At 44.1% G+C, this 16109-nt stretch overlaps 1 protein-coding gene across 4 annotated transcripts; it reads right to left on the bottom strand.

Moving 5' to 3' along the window:
• Positions 1–1969: 1969 nt before the first annotated feature.
• On the bottom strand, positions 1970–14537 carry LOC103640934 (uncharacterized). 4 transcript variants are annotated; one of them, XM_008664379.3, is made up of 7 exons: positions 14149–14537; positions 12504–12803; positions 12306–12411; positions 11121–11244; positions 10297–11028; positions 7970–9920; positions 1970–2884 (listed from the first exon to the last, which is right to left on the bottom strand). In XM_008664379.3, exons 2-7 carry the CDS (start codon positions 12703–12705, stop codon positions 2457–2459), a joined length of 3543 nt encoding a protein of 1180 aa, XP_008662601.1. In that variant the 5' UTR covers positions 12706–12803; positions 14149–14537; the 3' UTR covers positions 1970–2456. The 4 variants fall into 4 exon arrangements, with proteins under 4 accessions (XP_008662601.1, XP_008662603.1, XP_008662602.1 ...); XM_008664381.3 differs by having other exon boundaries at positions 12513–12803; XM_008664380.4 differs by having other exon boundaries at positions 1970–2881; positions 14149–14532.
• Positions 14538–16109: the final 1572 nt, after the last annotated feature.

The following is a 16109-nucleotide window of genomic DNA, read 5'->3' as shown; positions in this document are numbered from 1 at the left end:
GAGACCATACCAATTGTGTTTGTTGTGTGGTCGCCACCGTGTACAGGAGTGAACGAGGCACGCAGTGTTTCGACCGAAAGCTCGATAGTGAAGACGACAGGGAACGTCTGAGAGGTGCTAGAAGCGAAGCACCACTTGTGCATGGAGAAGGCACGTGGCTCTCTATGGAGTTACCTGCTTGAGGTGCTTGGCCCTCACATGAGCTTCCCTTTATGGTGGGGCACCAACGAGGTATAGTTAGAACCTTGTGCGGTTCTAAATACCTCGGTAAAAATACCATTACATCAACAGGAGTTTGCATCTCTACCTATCTTTAAGCTTCCACATTTATTGTTTACTTAAGTTGTGATCTTTACCATTTCTAGTTTAGAATATATGCTAGTTTGTAGGATTAGAACTTAGGTTGCTAAACTCCTTTTTTGGTAGAGATAGCAACGCTTAGACAAAACCTTAGTGCACATTCGTGTTTAGTTATTTGCATAAGTTTAAGAGAATTATTATCGACCTAGTTTAGAGTGCGAAAAATAGAAGTCCTAATTCACCTCTTTTAGATGTCCACGTCCCGTTCAAAAGTGCTCCACACAAAATGCCAAACCCTATGCTGAACACAAAGATAATATGTTATTATAGCATCTTTCATTATTGATGAGGTTTGAGAATTCCATATTTTGTATTTGGTTCTTACTTATTAAAATGAGCATATCTAGTGAAATGTCGATAGGTATGGATACTTGATGTGTACCCGTTACTCACGTGATTGGTGGGTATGGGGTAATTTTGTACCCGTGGTGGGTAGCAGATATTGGTAAAAAGTATTTGTTTTCTCTTGTAGGCATGGATATAACCTTATGTGTCCACTAGATATCTTCCACATTGTCATCTGGACATAGTCCTCACTGGCCTTAGGAGCATAAACTCTATCTTAGGCCGTGCTCAAAAGAGTGTATATATGGCCATACAAAATATTGGTTTGTCTATTTATAAAGTGGAGTTTAAAGTAAATAGTAGAATGTGACTCTAGTCCTGCCCAAACTCCCCAACCCAAACATATATATATATATATATATATATATATATATATATATATATATATATATATATATATATATATATATATATATATATATATATATATATATATATATATATATATATATATTCACCATTGCTAAGGATGTGTTTGGTTACAGAGTTAACTAGAATGGAGCCCTCCATTCCAGTTTTTGAGAATAGAGTCGTTCTATTCCGCGTTTGGCAAATAGAACAGAGCTGCTCCATTTTTTGTTTTGTTGAAAATTAGAATAGAACGGAGCCGCTACATTATCTGTTTGGTTGGAATGCCACGAGAGTGTAGAAGATAGGAGAGACTCAATGAGAGCGCTCGCATCCAATCGTGTTTATGGTGATTTTTCAAATAAGGACTCGATGAGCCGTTATGTTCCTTTTTTATTGAAAACCAAACATCAAAAAAATAGAAATGGAACCACTTCATTCTTCTCCACTCTTTAACCAAACACACCTTAAGATTATCTCTAGTAAACTCCTTATCCTACTTTTATCTCACTCTCTACTTTAAACTCCACTAAGTAAACAGTGTGATCTGAAAAAAAAATACTTTGCACGGCCGTACGCAGTGTAGCACTTCGCGACAGGGATGCACGAGTCCGTCGAATCAATCGTCGTCGCCTCCACTTTCTTCCCTGGGCACCCAATACAAACAGTGTGTTCGAAAAGAAGACACCAGCCAATATGTTAAAAGAGTTACGTGTTCACGAGTCGAGTCCAAATTATAATGGATCATATCCGACAGTAGGAGAAGACGCACAAGTCTTGAAGCGAAACAGACGCGCAACATGTCGCCTTAACAAAGTCTAGATTTCAGGCAACTGGTGGATAGGAAAAGTGGGAAAATAAAGCCATTACTTTCAGTCCAGGTTAAAATAAATCTCAAAGAATGAACTCGGAGAGCTGAGAACGCCACCATATTTGGTGTGGGGCAAAAGAACCAACACCCACAACTCCACAATGAAGAGATGCATCGTGGAATCAAAAAAGTGAGATCCGGGCCGTGTGCATAGGAGTATACGACCATCATTTTCACAAGTAGCCACGTGCATTGCAAGTAAATACGCTATCAGCACAACTCTAGTAGTCTTTCACACTTTGGACAAACCGCAATAGACCTCACGACAAGCAGAAAATTTCCACAACAGAGAAGAAAAGACTTTACAAAAGAATAGCTCGCAGTGCATTCTGTCACCTAAAAAACACAGCAAATGCACCTCTGCAAAATAATCTAGTGGAAGATCCACTGCCTTGAACTCCATCGTTGCTGCTGACAGCGGGTTAACCAAGCAGGTAGGCATGCTTCAAGTTGCATGTGACATGAAACCAGAAAGCATGGATTTTCGTCCCAACCAATATCACAACTCCTTCGACCTTGGACGTGAAGTTACTTACATGATTATACAGTTGCACTTGGACTCCAGCTTTGGAGGTTTCATATTATCGGAATTCCTTGTAATACCTGATGCGGAACATACAGGGGAGGAGTCTTTCGCAACAGCATCTTTCTCTGTAGTTTCCGTTGTAGTTGTTTCACCTTCCAATCTTTTCCTTTTGACCTTACGATTTGGAGTTCGTCTGTGAGTCAGCTTTGGTAAACTCTCATCCTTAGAGAAAGATCCTCCAACTATTCTAACAGTTGGGCGAATAGGGTCAACAAACTCTGATTCCTTCTCATTTTCCAATGCAATAGTCGCAGCCTTGTATGCAAGGTCGTGGACAATAGAACTACAGAAGAGAATTGTATCAGCAGCTTCTTCCAATGTAAAGCATCTTTGGATTTGTTTCCTTGATCCTTCTACCTCCGCACAAAATTCTTCTACAATTCAGAGAAATTTTTTGTGTCAAATACTTATATATTCTTTGTTTAACAGGAGCAGGAAGGGTGAACCCCTACTGCAAATAAGTATCAAATACTTATATTCACCTATATTCGTCAAAAGATACAAACAATTACATTGGTTATGATAAGAAAATAGAAGGCATGGATATCTTACAGTGGTATACCCCCATGTGTCCAGCGTTCAGCATATACACTATATATACACACACACACAAAAATATATTTATAGAAAGAATAAAAAATCTCTAAAAATGTTCAAGATAGAAAGAATATTGCGCTAATTGTCTTGTAGCTTGCGATTTTTTTGTGCTCAGACCTATGGTCTCAGGGCCTATCTAACAAAATCTTGGTATGGTTTGCTGAATAGACAATACAATCATAAAAGTCGACAATCCAACATTCGATAGCTCGGATTCTTCGACGGAAGCAGCTCGTGAGATGCCACTAGATGCTAGACTGTTGTGTGTAGCCTTAAGTCAAGATATTGATTATGTGTTTTAGAAGGTCTCAGCTAAACATTAGATAAATCTCGTTTTCATGCCTACACTATATTTTATAAACTATTAGTATAGCTTTTCATCTATTTTATATTATAGTTTGTGAATATTTTTTGTTAGACTACCCGTCTAGGGTTTGGGGTGTTCCCCCTGTAACTACCGTCTCACCCTCACTGTAATGGGCCTGACCCATTTACTAAGTCTATTAATACTACTCCCAATCCTGTTTAGGGTTATGGGTTCACATTCCAACATGGTATCAAAGAGCTAGGTTTAGGGTTTTTCCTTTTTTTCCAGCCGCCGGCCACAGCCGACCGGCCTCCCTCCCAGCCGCCGCCGGCTCCAGCCGTCGGCCCCTCTCCCTCCCACCGCCGGTCGCCAGCCGCCCGGCCTCCCTCCCTGGTGCGCCGTCGGGCGCGCCCGCCCCCGCACCTGTGCCTCGTCGCGCTCAGGGCCGCGCCAGGCGCCGCCGCCAGGCGTTCCCAGGCGCCGCCGCCGAGTCCAGCCGCTCCCGCCCCTGCGCGCCCGCCGCCAACCCCGAGCGCGCACAGCCAGGGCCGCGCCCAGGCTTGCCCGCGCCTGGAGCCGCCAGAAGCCGTGCGTCCCTGCACCCTTCGACGCCCGTGGCCCCGGCCGCTCGTGCTGCGCAGCCGACCCGCCGGACCTGCAGCCTCGACGCCGCCGTCCCTGCTCCACGCCGGCGTCCTTCCTCGTCGTGCCTCCACTCTGCTCCGACACCGCACGCCGCCATGGACGACACCACCACTGCCGCCACCGGCCCCATCGCCCCCGCTGCGATCAGCAGCGAGCCCGCCCATGGAGGGGCCCCCTACATCGCCGGCCTTGCGCCGCTCCCCGCCATTTCCCCGCTGACCCTGCGCCGCGGATCTCCGCCGGGCTTTCCCACCCTCGCTTCACCCACCTAGAGCCACACCGTCGCGCCCTCACCGCTCCCCAACACCGCCTCCCCGCTCGTTGACACCCTCGCTACGATCCAGGCTGTTGTGACGGCCTCGCGGGAGCGCGAGCGCGCCGCCTCCCTCGCCCTGGAGCGAGAGCGTGCCCTGGGTGCCGCTCTGACCACCCAGATGGCCACCACGCAGCGCCTCCTCGGTCGCCCGCCGGTCGCCCCTGTGGAACCCCCGGAGGACCCCCTCGCCTCTGACCTCGACGCCGACCTCATCGCTGCTCTCCACGCTCAAGCCGCTGGACTGCACTAACATTCGGGCCCTCGTGTCCGTGGTGTTGGATCCGGCGTCTTCCCACTACCCCCGTTGGCGAGGACAGGTCCTTCTCACGCTGCGTCGATTCGTTCTCGACGATCACGTCCTCGTCGACCACGACGCTCCGCCGCCTCGCTCCTGGTGCCTCATGGACAGCGTTGACCTCTCGTGGCTCCACGGCACCATCACCGTTGAGCTCCAGGACATCATCCGCGACCAGGCGGACACTGCGCGCCAGGCGTGGCTCGCTCTCGAGGACCAGTTCCTCGAGAATCGGGATGCTCGGGCGCTCGTACGCGGCCCTCTTGGCCAACCACACCTGGGACCTGGTGCCGCGTCCACCAGGCACCAACGTGGTCACCGGCAAGTGGCTATTTCGCCACAAGCTGACCTCGGACGGCTCCCTCGACCGCTACAAGGCCCGTTGGGTCCTTCGGGGCTTCACCCAGTGCCCCGGAGTGGACTACGACGAGACCTTTAGCCCCGTCGTCAAGTTCGCCACTGTTCGCGTCGTCCTCTCCCTCGCCCTCTCCCGCGACTGGGCGATCCATCAGCTCGACGTCAAGAATGCCTTCCTCCATGGCACTCTGACAGAGACTGTCTACTGCAGCCAGCCCACCGGCTTCGTCGACGCTGACCGTCCGGATCTGGTTTGTCGGCTGAATCGGTCCCTGTACGGCCTTAAGCAGGCACCACGGGCATGGTACAGTCGCTTCACCTCCTACCTGGCATCCATCGGCTTCGTCGAGGCCAAGTCGGACACGTCCCTGTTCATCTACCGGCACGGCGACGACACCGTCTACCTCCTGCTCTACGTCGACGACATTGTGCTCACGGCATCCATCGCCGACCTTCTACACCGCACGATCGTCGCCCTTCAGCGGGAGTTCGCGATGAAGGACCTGGGGCCCCTACACCACTTCCTCGGCATCACCGCCGAGCGCCGGCCTCAGGGTCTCTTCCTCCACCAGTGCCAGTACGCCATTGACATCCTGGTGCGGGCTGGCATGTCTGACTGCAAGCCCTGCTCCACGCCTGTCGACACTCAGGCGAAGCTCTCTGAGGACGACGGGCCTCCGGTCGCCGACGCGACGTCATACCGGAGCCTCACCGGCGCGCTCCAGTACCTCACGTTCTCCAGGCTCGACATCGCTTACGTCGTCCAGCAGGTGTGCCTGCATATGCACACTCCGCGGGAGCCCCATCTCACTGCGCTCAAGCGGATTCTGCGCTACCTCCGCGGCTCCCTCGACTACGGCCTCCTACTCCGCCCATCCCCGACGTCGGAGCTCGTGGTCTACACCGACGCTGACTGGGCTGGCTGTCCCGACACGCGCCGGTCCACCTCCGGTTACGCCGTGTTCCTGGACGCCAACCTCGTCTCTTGGGCCGCCAAGCGGCAGCCCGTCGTCTCTCGCTCCAGCGCTGAGGCCGAGTACCGTGCCGTGGCCAATGGTGTGGCAGAGGCCTCCTGGCTGCGCCAGCTCCTCCACGAGCTCCACAGTCCCCTCCAGCGCGCCACTCTCGTCTATTGCGACAACGTCAGTGCGGTCTACCTCTCCACCAACCCCGTGCATCATCAGCGTACGAAGCACGTAGAGATCGACCTGCACTTCGTCCGCGAGCGTGTCGCTACCGGTGACGTTCGGGTTTTCAGCGTCCCCACCACGCTGCAGTTCGCCGACATCTTCACCAAGGGGTTACCGTCGAGTGTATTTTTAGACTTTCGATCCAGTCTCAACATCTGTACAGGATAGAGTTGTGACTGCGGGGGGTGTTAGACTACTCGTCTAGTGTTTGGGGTGTTCCCCTTGTAATTACCGTCTCACCCTCACTGTAATGGGCCTGGCCCATTTACTAAGTCTATTAATACTACTCCCAACCCTGTTTAGGGTTATGGGTTCACATTCTAACATTTTTAACTTAATTTAAAATTTTACTACTTATTATTGTTTTAAACTTTTTCTCGAAAAACGCGCAGGAGAACTGTGCCTCATTATATTAAGAAGATATTATTGTTTTAAACTTAATCTTTAAATATAAGATTTATTGTGTAATTTAGTTATGCATACGAAATAATGTTCAAATTTTAAAACTATCACTGAATTATTAAATGGTTTGACCAAAATAGTTTGATCAAATGCATATGTAAATTTTAGCTGGCATACACTAGTAAAATTCTAGATACGCCACTAATCTTTAAAGATACATCAGGGCTAGCAGTTTAAGATGACAAATCGACCAAAAAAACCTGCAAATTGTCTATTATGCTGCAGTGTGCACAAAAAGAGTAGAATGGTTTGTTAAACAATTTGAAGATGTTCTTTGAAACAAAATCACATGGAAATTACCCACCCCTCTTGTAAATTTTACACGTCAAAGGTATTTTTAGTATTGGCCCCTTCAAATAATTAGCACGTAATTGGACTGACTGCTTAACCGTAGAATTACGGGGCATGTTTGGTTGCATATCCTGAGTGGCCTGACCAAATATTGTTAGTGAACAAAGTTGGCATTCCAAAATTTTGGCAAAAATGATATGTCTATTTCATGGCCAAGCCAAGGTAGCCTAATTTTCCTGTCAAACCAAGAACATGACATACGGAGCTTAGTTCTATATGCCATAAGTACTTTTAAATCAAAGTATAGGGAAAATAGATCTTATTTATCAGATTAGTTATAAGGAATACAATGCAGAATACTTCAAATAGGTTTGCAATTAGATACTTGGTTCAGCAAATATTGTCATCTGAACATTGATAATGCAGCAATCAACGCAAATTTTGTAACCAGCAGACAGCTGATACATCAGCTTGTGCTTACCCGTGTTGCCAAGCCAAAAATGGGGAACAAAAAACAGCCACCCTGGAATCTTCTGCAGTTTGCTGCTTAGTGCTTACTCCACAGAGTGGCCATAATTTCATTGGCTCAGCCAAACTGGACCCTAAGCCAAATGTCTTTTTAGGTATGTTTGGGTATGTTGTAACTCTATTCTTTTAATGCAATGATATGTAATTCTCCTGCATGTTCGAGAGAAAAAAACAAATGCTAGCCACATAGCCTAGGCAGTAACAAAATTTAGCTCGGACTCAAGGACATGAACCAAACAGACGAATGTCCCCTTAGATTTTGTCTTATTTGGTCTAAAGAATAAATCACGTCAACAAAAAATATGTTATATACATACAAAAGCTAATTCTGGACCAGAAAAACTATGTACCTGACAAGACAAATCGAGGGGGGGCAATGCATAACTCAACCAAGTAACATATATACATGAGTTTTGAGATAGGCACAACTCATAACTCTTGGAGGTGTAAAAAAGATAGAGAAACCCATACCATCATTCGGAAGTTCCCTTATGTCGGCTTCTCGTCCAGAAATCAACACATCCTCCTCAGAGATGGCAGACATGCAACAATCGTCCAATCTGTTTTCCTCAGCTAAACCCTGAACTATTTCAGACTGCATTTGAATATCATCAAAGTTGTTCTCATCACTTGAATGTTCTCGAGCACTACCTTTATTGCACTGATTGATGGCGTAAGCATCCTCTTCAGTTTCAGGCAGGCAACTTTCCTCTAGGCCTGATGACTCTCGGGTATCACTTGGCATTTCAGTATCTAAAGAATACATATTTGTACTGGTATGATCCATGTCAGGCATTCTGCCAGCACTATGATTCTCAACTGTTGTATCTCCTACCTCACTTAAATAGCTCTGAATTTTCAAGTCAACATGACTGTCATCATCAGCAATAACCTGTGGAGACAAACATTCCATATCACTTGGCAAAGCATCCTTACAAAAAGCATCATTTTCTTCAGAAGAGATCAATGTTCTTGAAGTGCTGCTTTCTAAAGTGTCAATTGGGAAACAGGAATCACCTACAGCACCAATCTGAGGGCAAAGTGAAGCTGAAGAGCTACAGATTGACATATCTGACACAGAAGCAATGCTTTGACGACTCATAGTGCTGCTTATCTGAGACTTCTCGAAGTCACCCCTCTTACCACTCCTAAGGCGCTCAAAACATATGATTGATTGCCTTGAAGATCCAAGATCACTGGAAGAAGCAGCTGAAGTGCTGTCCAGTCCAAAGCTACGCTTCATCATACTGACACCATCTCTTGCATAATAGGGTTCTGAACACAACATATTTGTAGCAGCCAGGGCCCTCCCTTCTACAATAGGCCATTTATTGCTGTTTGACTTAGGGACTAATAGTACTGATATCCCAGTACCCTCAGTAGTTTCAAGTTTAGGGTTTTGATATGTAGTTGATCCTGGTTGATGAGAACTGTCACTGGTCACAGTTTCAGAGATAGTTTCATTATATTGGGACGATCCATGATTATGGTTATCCATTTGGTCTCTGATGAAAAGGTCATGCCCCACAGATGTTGGTTCTATTTGTTCACATTCAGTCACATTAGATTGATGGAAGACAATATCATTTGTATTTCCTAATGAGTCCCCAACATGTTTCTTTCTATGCTCTGCGTCAATCTTTTCCTCCCGCCCCAGTAGCATTTCCTGAGGTGTGTGCCCCATTGAATGAATTGGAGGGACCTGGTCCAGGCAATCAGTGTACGATTCACTGTTCACAAGTTGATGATCAAGAGATACTTCTTTGCTATAGCCTATACAACCTGTGGGTATAGGAGGGTCAGATGCGATGCAATGTTTCAAATTTGTAGTTTTATCAAATTGCTGGTTTTCTTCTCCTATAGGTTGTACAATAGGACTGGTTAAGATATTTCCAATCATTGAAGCACATACATCACAATAGACACCCTCTTCATCCACATCCATCGCATCAAAAAACTTCCCACATCTAGAGCAATTAGCATTTTTACTATTGCCAACCTGAGAACTATCAGCAGAATGGCATAAGGACTGATTAGGTCTACTGCTTCCTTCCAAGTCATGTCTGCTACTTACTAGATGTTTTACTATGACCAGTGAATTATCCGTAGATCCCGTGCTCTTGTAATGAATGTCTTCTTTATTGAGCTCATCCAATTTATCAAACATAAATATATCCTCATGACCCCGAGAACTATCATCTGCTTCCCATTCACCAACCAAATCATGTTGTTCTTGGCTGCCATGCATATAAGAGCCAAAAGTGGCACCATGATAAGAGCTTGCATTGCTGCTAGTTGTCAAAGAGGAATTGTGTGAAAACATAGGTTTGTGCACATCATTTCCATTCCCAGAACCAAATGTGCTGGCAGGGGCACCTGATAGAAGTGGTCGGAACCTATCTTGTGGAGCTTTGCGGTGATCCTGGGAAGAAAGACCATCACATCTTAGTTTCATGTGTCAACTTTAGAAAATCCACAATAAACAGAAGTATGGTCTTCATTTGCTGAAAAAGTACACCCACAGCATTGCTCAAATAAAACTACACAACAATTTACTATATAAAGTAGTTCACAGTAGCAGTAAGAAATGAATCATAGGCATAAGATGCCAACTACTAAGTATTTTGAGTAGAAAAAATACACCAATTGACTAAGATCAACATGAGAAAATTAATGTATGCTGAGTGTCAGAATTTACCAAATCAACTGCTAATTACGTAATACAAGAGATGCTTGCAAGACATGAGAAAATATTCAATTATTATTGTATAAAAACTAAAAAGAAGAGAAATGCTTACCATCAACCAAAGTGCAGAGTCAAATGTCCGCTTTGGGACAGAACTAGGTGTGAAATTTTTGGACAGATTCTTTGATGGTGCCATGGTTCTGGTTTTCATTACAACCAAGCTCTTTTTCACAACTGGGCTACTGGAGTAGCTAATTGGTACAGACTGCATAGAATCCAGATCATCCTCACCAGATGATGTTGCAGAAGCTTTGCTGTAAGAGCTCATTCGGTCCCGTTCAATGCTGTGAGATGAACTGGCTCTTCTAGGTGGGGTAGGAGACATTGACTGTCTTCTAGATCTTGAACCTTTTTCTAGTCCACTAAAAGATGAAGGTGATCCACCCCTTGACCGGCATACTGGACGATCAGTTAGAGATGTGCGAAGGTTCGAAGGCGCATCGTAAGGGAAACCAGGAACGTTTGATTGCCATCCATGCAGCTTTTGTGAAGATCTGTGATTAGGTTTCACTGGTGAAGCTCCTCTTGTTTCATTCAAAGTTGGGCGACTTGAACCAGTACTCATCCTTCTTGAGACAGGACTTGGAGACCTTCGAGGAGGTGTTAATGTCTTAGCAATCGGAGGGGCTGACGATCTTTGTGATGGCATTTGTGTTTGAACAGCAAGTGGTGGGCTAGAGCGAGAAGCTGAACTAGATGATCTTGTCCTTCCCATAGAGCGTGGAGATGGGCTAAGCCTGCTTGGGCTTGCACTGCTTCTACTAGCTCTTTGACTATTATCCATCTGCATATGAATACAGCAGAATAGATTTGATACATAATGGATGCAACCTAATACAGTTCTTGGAATAAACCCCTCTGGAAATAAGCACTCACCGTGGATGACCTTGAAGTTTGTACAGGCTTGCTCTGAGCTCTGCCCCTAGAAACCTGAGTGATGGATTGGTTTTCTTCATCATCCAAAGATCGAAAAAGCGGAGTTTCTGGAGGAGTTAATAACCTGATAATTTGAAAATTTGCTCAAGGTCAAGGCATTACCCTGCACCAAGATATGAACACTTACATAGAAGTGCAAGCATAGGAAGTATTATTAAGTTTAGAACCACAAATTGCATTTTCTGTAGGGGGAGGGGGGCGCAGACCCAGTGCCGGAGGCTCTCACATGAGTGGGGTCTGGGGAAGGGATAAATCGAGGCAAGCCTTCACCCGCAAATGCGGAGAGGCTGCTTCAAACCCATGACCTATTGACTCAGTGAGACAGCTCTCACATTGCACCATGTCTGCCCTTTTTCTGTAAGACAAATTAAATAGACATTTAGACAGAGTCATGCTACTGATTTTTCTAAGCAATGATTTAGCATCATACATTCATACTTACCCATCCAAAGAAGTACAAGAAAAGTAGCCAGTAGGTCACCATATCATTTTTAACATTCTTCGAACATGAAAGGTACATTTGCCATTTTTCCAATGATACTCCATGTTTTAGGCAATGAAATACTCTAGCTATTATGAAATAATTAATACATAATACATCAAATAGAATGCTTGCAAAAGGGTTATTGACTAATTCATACTAACATAATATGGAATCACTTCATATACAGGTCAAACAGTATAAGAAATCCCAGTGTTAACTGGTATGCATCAAGAGTGCTTAGTGATAAGAAAGAGAAATACAAGATAACAATGTGACTTTTTCTACAAATATTTGAAGATTCACCACTGTTCCTTTCAATGTAAAACAGGATTGAAACAGGACTACAGAATAACAATGTGAGCCTTTCTTATCGAAGCAACAACCTTACAAGTTGTGGTCGGGATTCAGACAAGAATCTACATAGAATTACCAGATTTGTAAGAACTGAGCCTCGTCCCTCATGAAGGAAACAAGAACTCAATCCATAATAATTAAATATCAATGAGACAAACATTACATGACAATGTACGATGCAAGGCAGATGGTTCATAAAGTAATTGTGCAGGTAAGCAAGGCAAGGCTACAGCAACTATCTACCATTTCAAACAAGACATATAAAATGTATACTCAAGTTTGCATACCACTCATAATCATTTTTATTGTCGTCCGCATTTAGCAAATTGTGGCTTTCTCCATGGGCAGGAATGTTAACACCAAGTTTTACTTCTGGGAAATAGCTCAGTTTTGCTGATGGATGGAAAGAAATAAATTAAAAATGGTAACAAAAAATATATATAACACTATGGGACTGTATGGAAAGGGAGGAAGATGAAATTTACAAGCACTACCGATTGAGTCGTCAAAATCTTCTGACGGTTCCAGTAAGAAGTTCTCCGTCTCAACTTTCTGCATATCAGAGAACAAAGCGAGTTCATCATCCTTCGATTTCACAGGAAGCACATTCCCGAAACTGTTGTTCCTCTTGTGATAAGTCTCCCATGCAGGAGACCTTGATCTCCTTGGTGAGGGTGACAGTGGCATTTTTCCTGGCCTCTTAAGCGTGCTACCCTTCTTTCAGGGATAGCAGAATGCAGTCAAATTCCATCCAGAACCAGAACAGATGGAACATGTATCATGGCCTACAATATATGGTAGTGTTAATAAAGAACTGAAACATGTCCAAATGCACCAACTTATCATAACTTTTGTAAATGTGTACAAAACAAATGATAAGGTACGAAAATGGAAAATGTATGAAAATAAATGCAGTGTCGCTCTAATCATGCATTACACAAAAATAACCAATTCAGCGTACCACCATCAGAAATAGCCCATCCAATTGCACCAACAGAGCAACCTACCAATACAAGCAATAAAAGTGTGGAAAGGCCACTAGATGAGTTGGTTATATGGTCTGAGTAGCACTCCTCAAGTCCTAAGTTCGACTCTACCTGGGAGGGTTGCTATGTATGGGTGAGACAGGAGTTTGGGGTTTTCTCGACTAGCGTGAAAAGTTCTTCTTAATATATAATACCTAGGGGTTGTCTTACCCCACAAGTCGATTTTTTTTGCATTGAAAATTATAAAACAGAATAAACCAAAGGGGAAAAAAAGGCCACGAAAAGGCACACAAAGTTGAAGCTACCATTATTTCTACCACTTGAAGTACGAAAACTGCCAAAACCACCACATATGGGCGAAAATATGTACCAATTAGCAGAATTTGCTAACGCAATGAGGTATTCCTGGCATCTTAGTGCATCAAATGTAATATCGATAAAAAAAAAGTCAATAGTAAGTCTTCAAAAGAGTCAGCAACAATTGATTAGACAAGTTCCCCAAAGTCGCTTATGGACAACAAAAGTGTCTCCAGAAAACCTAAAACTTCATATTCAATTGAACTATTAAACACGCTCCACTCGTCCCGTGTTAGAGCTAAATCACCAAGCAATTTGGAGGGAATAACATTTCGTACAAGCCAGCATGATAACAAATCGAAATTAGACCTAGCAGAAAATCAAACAGCACAAATTGAGCTCAAACTCAACCTTGCAACATATCCATTTGCAACCTTGCAGCATATATCCCTCCAACGGGTCGTGACGCATGTATTTCTAGTCCAAAACCGAATCTAGACACCAGAGCAACACAACACGAGTTCAATTCTACTAGTATCCCAGCAAGCAACGTGCTCCCAGAACCATAAACTAGAAAATCATGTGCCCAAAAATGATTCGAAAACTGAGAGTCTGAGAGCAACGAATTGGACCCAGAAGCTAGCAGTTTATGAACAACCAACCCCCGAAAGCCATCCAGGATGGCGCTAATTTGGCGAAGACCCAAATCCCATGCCCCACATTTCTCCTCCCAGGCCACCCAAACAAAATTAAGAACAAATCATTCACCTCATTAAAAATGAAAAACAGGAAGGAGCTCGGCAAGACGCATTTCCACCTCATTTAAAATGAAAAACATGCTACCCACCCGCATTCCACCGCCGCCTTCGATTACCGGCGCCCTCCGTCCGCCGGCAGTCCGCTCCACCAGCCGCTCCGGCCCCCGCGCCCCACGATATCCAGCCGCGGGCACGAGCCCCGAGGCAGATCCAGCTTCCGACCCGAGCGCGGTGGGGGTCCCAGTCGTCTCGCGGAGCGCTTCTCTCCTCCGCTCCCGAACTCGCGCTCGCCTCGGCCTTAAGGGCTCGATGCGTCGCGAGCGCCTGAAGAGTTGCCGCGGGTAGAAGCAAAGGAGCTCGCTAGCTTCGGTTGCCTTGCAGCCTGCGCTCGTCGTGCGTGCGCTTCGCTGGAGGAGCAGAGAGGGAGGCGGTGGACTGGGGGAGAAGTGGCTTTTGTTTTTCTATTTTCGTTGGCGTTATTTCCTTTTTGGTTTATTTGGAGTTAAAAAGGGAAAAGATGATTAGTTGAGGATTAGGGGTAAGGTGGCATGGTGTAGACGTGTAGTGTGGACAGGCGTTTAAATTACGGCTTTGTCCCTGGAAGGGATTAAGAAATAGGAGTACTATGTGGCTGGGTTCCCTTGATCCCTTCCTTGCTGTTTGGCTGGACGGCCAGCAAATTTAGCATAGCCAATTATTAATTAATTCATATAGAGAAATACTCCCTCCAATTTTATTTACGTATCACATTAGCTTTGTTTTATTCTAGGGGCATTCTATTTTTTTGCCACTTTACTGTAACAGTCATTTAATATGTGTCACTGACATAGCAAATTATTTGCCACAAATCTCCAAATAATGTAATTTTTCTTTTATTCTAAGTTAAACATGGCTATCTATTTCAAAAAAATACGTATAATTTCAAATATAAGAATTACAGATTATAAAAATATTCCTCGTAGTGAATATAACAATAAATACTATATCATACATTTATATTTTATGAAAAAGTATGCTAAAAATTTTAATTTAGCACAAGAATAATACGACACGTAAATAAAAATAGAGAAATACATTTAGGTTTTGTTTTTTACAAGATTAGTTTTTTAAAAGGAAAATCAATCATATTTTTACACTGTACATTTGGGTCGGGTACTCGGGTCTGATGGACTGGTCCAAAACACGAAAAAAGCACTGCACAATTTAGAATAATTTTGGGGCGAGGCGATTCGAAAATTATGCATCGGGCTCTGTTTGAACCGAGATCGTGGCCTACAGGCGAGCACGAGCACAATCATTTACATAGGCACGAAGTAGCCCATTTACTGGCACGAAAAGGCCTATATTCATTTGGCCATATGCTATTAATCATGGAAATCATCTGCTCCAATTTAGCTAGCCATATGCTAATTTATGGAGATGAGGTGTCAACCACTCATTGGTTTCTTTGTTCTTTAATTATTTTTGAATTATGAAGCTTGAAATGTTAATGTCTACTAAACGATACGTGTGTTTTGAATTTCGGGTTTTGATGTGAATTTCGGACTTTGATATGAATTTTGTACTCTACATGAATTTTAGGCCAGAATTTGAATTTTAGACTTTTTATAATTTTGGACCACCCAAAATAAATTTGGTCCATTTACTAATAATGTGTCGTACCGTAGACCGAGGGCTAAGTACGTAGGCTGGTCCGACACGGCCGGTAATCGTAATAGTTGGCACGGTAGCTCAACGAGACAAGTTTAAAAAGGTTTTTTTGTTATAGAGTCGAGCGACCCTAATACTTTCTCTATGCACAAAACAAGAATGTAATGTAGAAGTTGTGTTAGTCGAGATAGTTTAAATTTAACTAAAATTATAATTAATCTATGAATGTATAATTAACCAAAACAACAATGTAAGTAGCATTTGTATATTTAGTAAAGTTTATTACAAAAATATATTTAAAACATATTTGATAGTACTTATTTTGTATCATGAATATTTAGCACTTTTGTAACTTTAGTAAAAAAATAAATCGTTTGATTTCTCAAAAGAGGAGGATTGC

Source organism: Zea mays, chromosome 10, assembly GCF_902167145.1.
Source record: "Zea mays cultivar B73 chromosome 10, Zm-B73-REFERENCE-NAM-5.0, whole genome shotgun sequence".
Taxonomy (NCBI): Eukaryota; Viridiplantae; Streptophyta; class Magnoliopsida; order Poales; family Poaceae; genus Zea; species Zea mays.
This window is presented reverse-complemented; position numbering and strand designations above follow the sequence as displayed.

Excerpts from the sequence above, each read along its gene's own strand:
- LOC103640934 (XM_008664379.3), bottom strand. The coding sequence starts at position 12,705 with ATGCCACTGTCACCCTCACCAAGGAGATCAAGGTCTCCTGCATGGGAG. Across the intron at positions 11,029-11,120 it reads AAACTTCAAGGTCATCCACG|ATGGATAATAGTCAAAGAGC; the intron begins GTGAGTGCTTAT and ends ATTCATATGCAG. Across the intron at positions 2,885-7,969 it reads AAGGGAACTTCCGAATGATG|AAGAATTTTGTGCGGAGGTA; the intron begins GTATGGGTTTCT and ends TCTGAATTGTAG.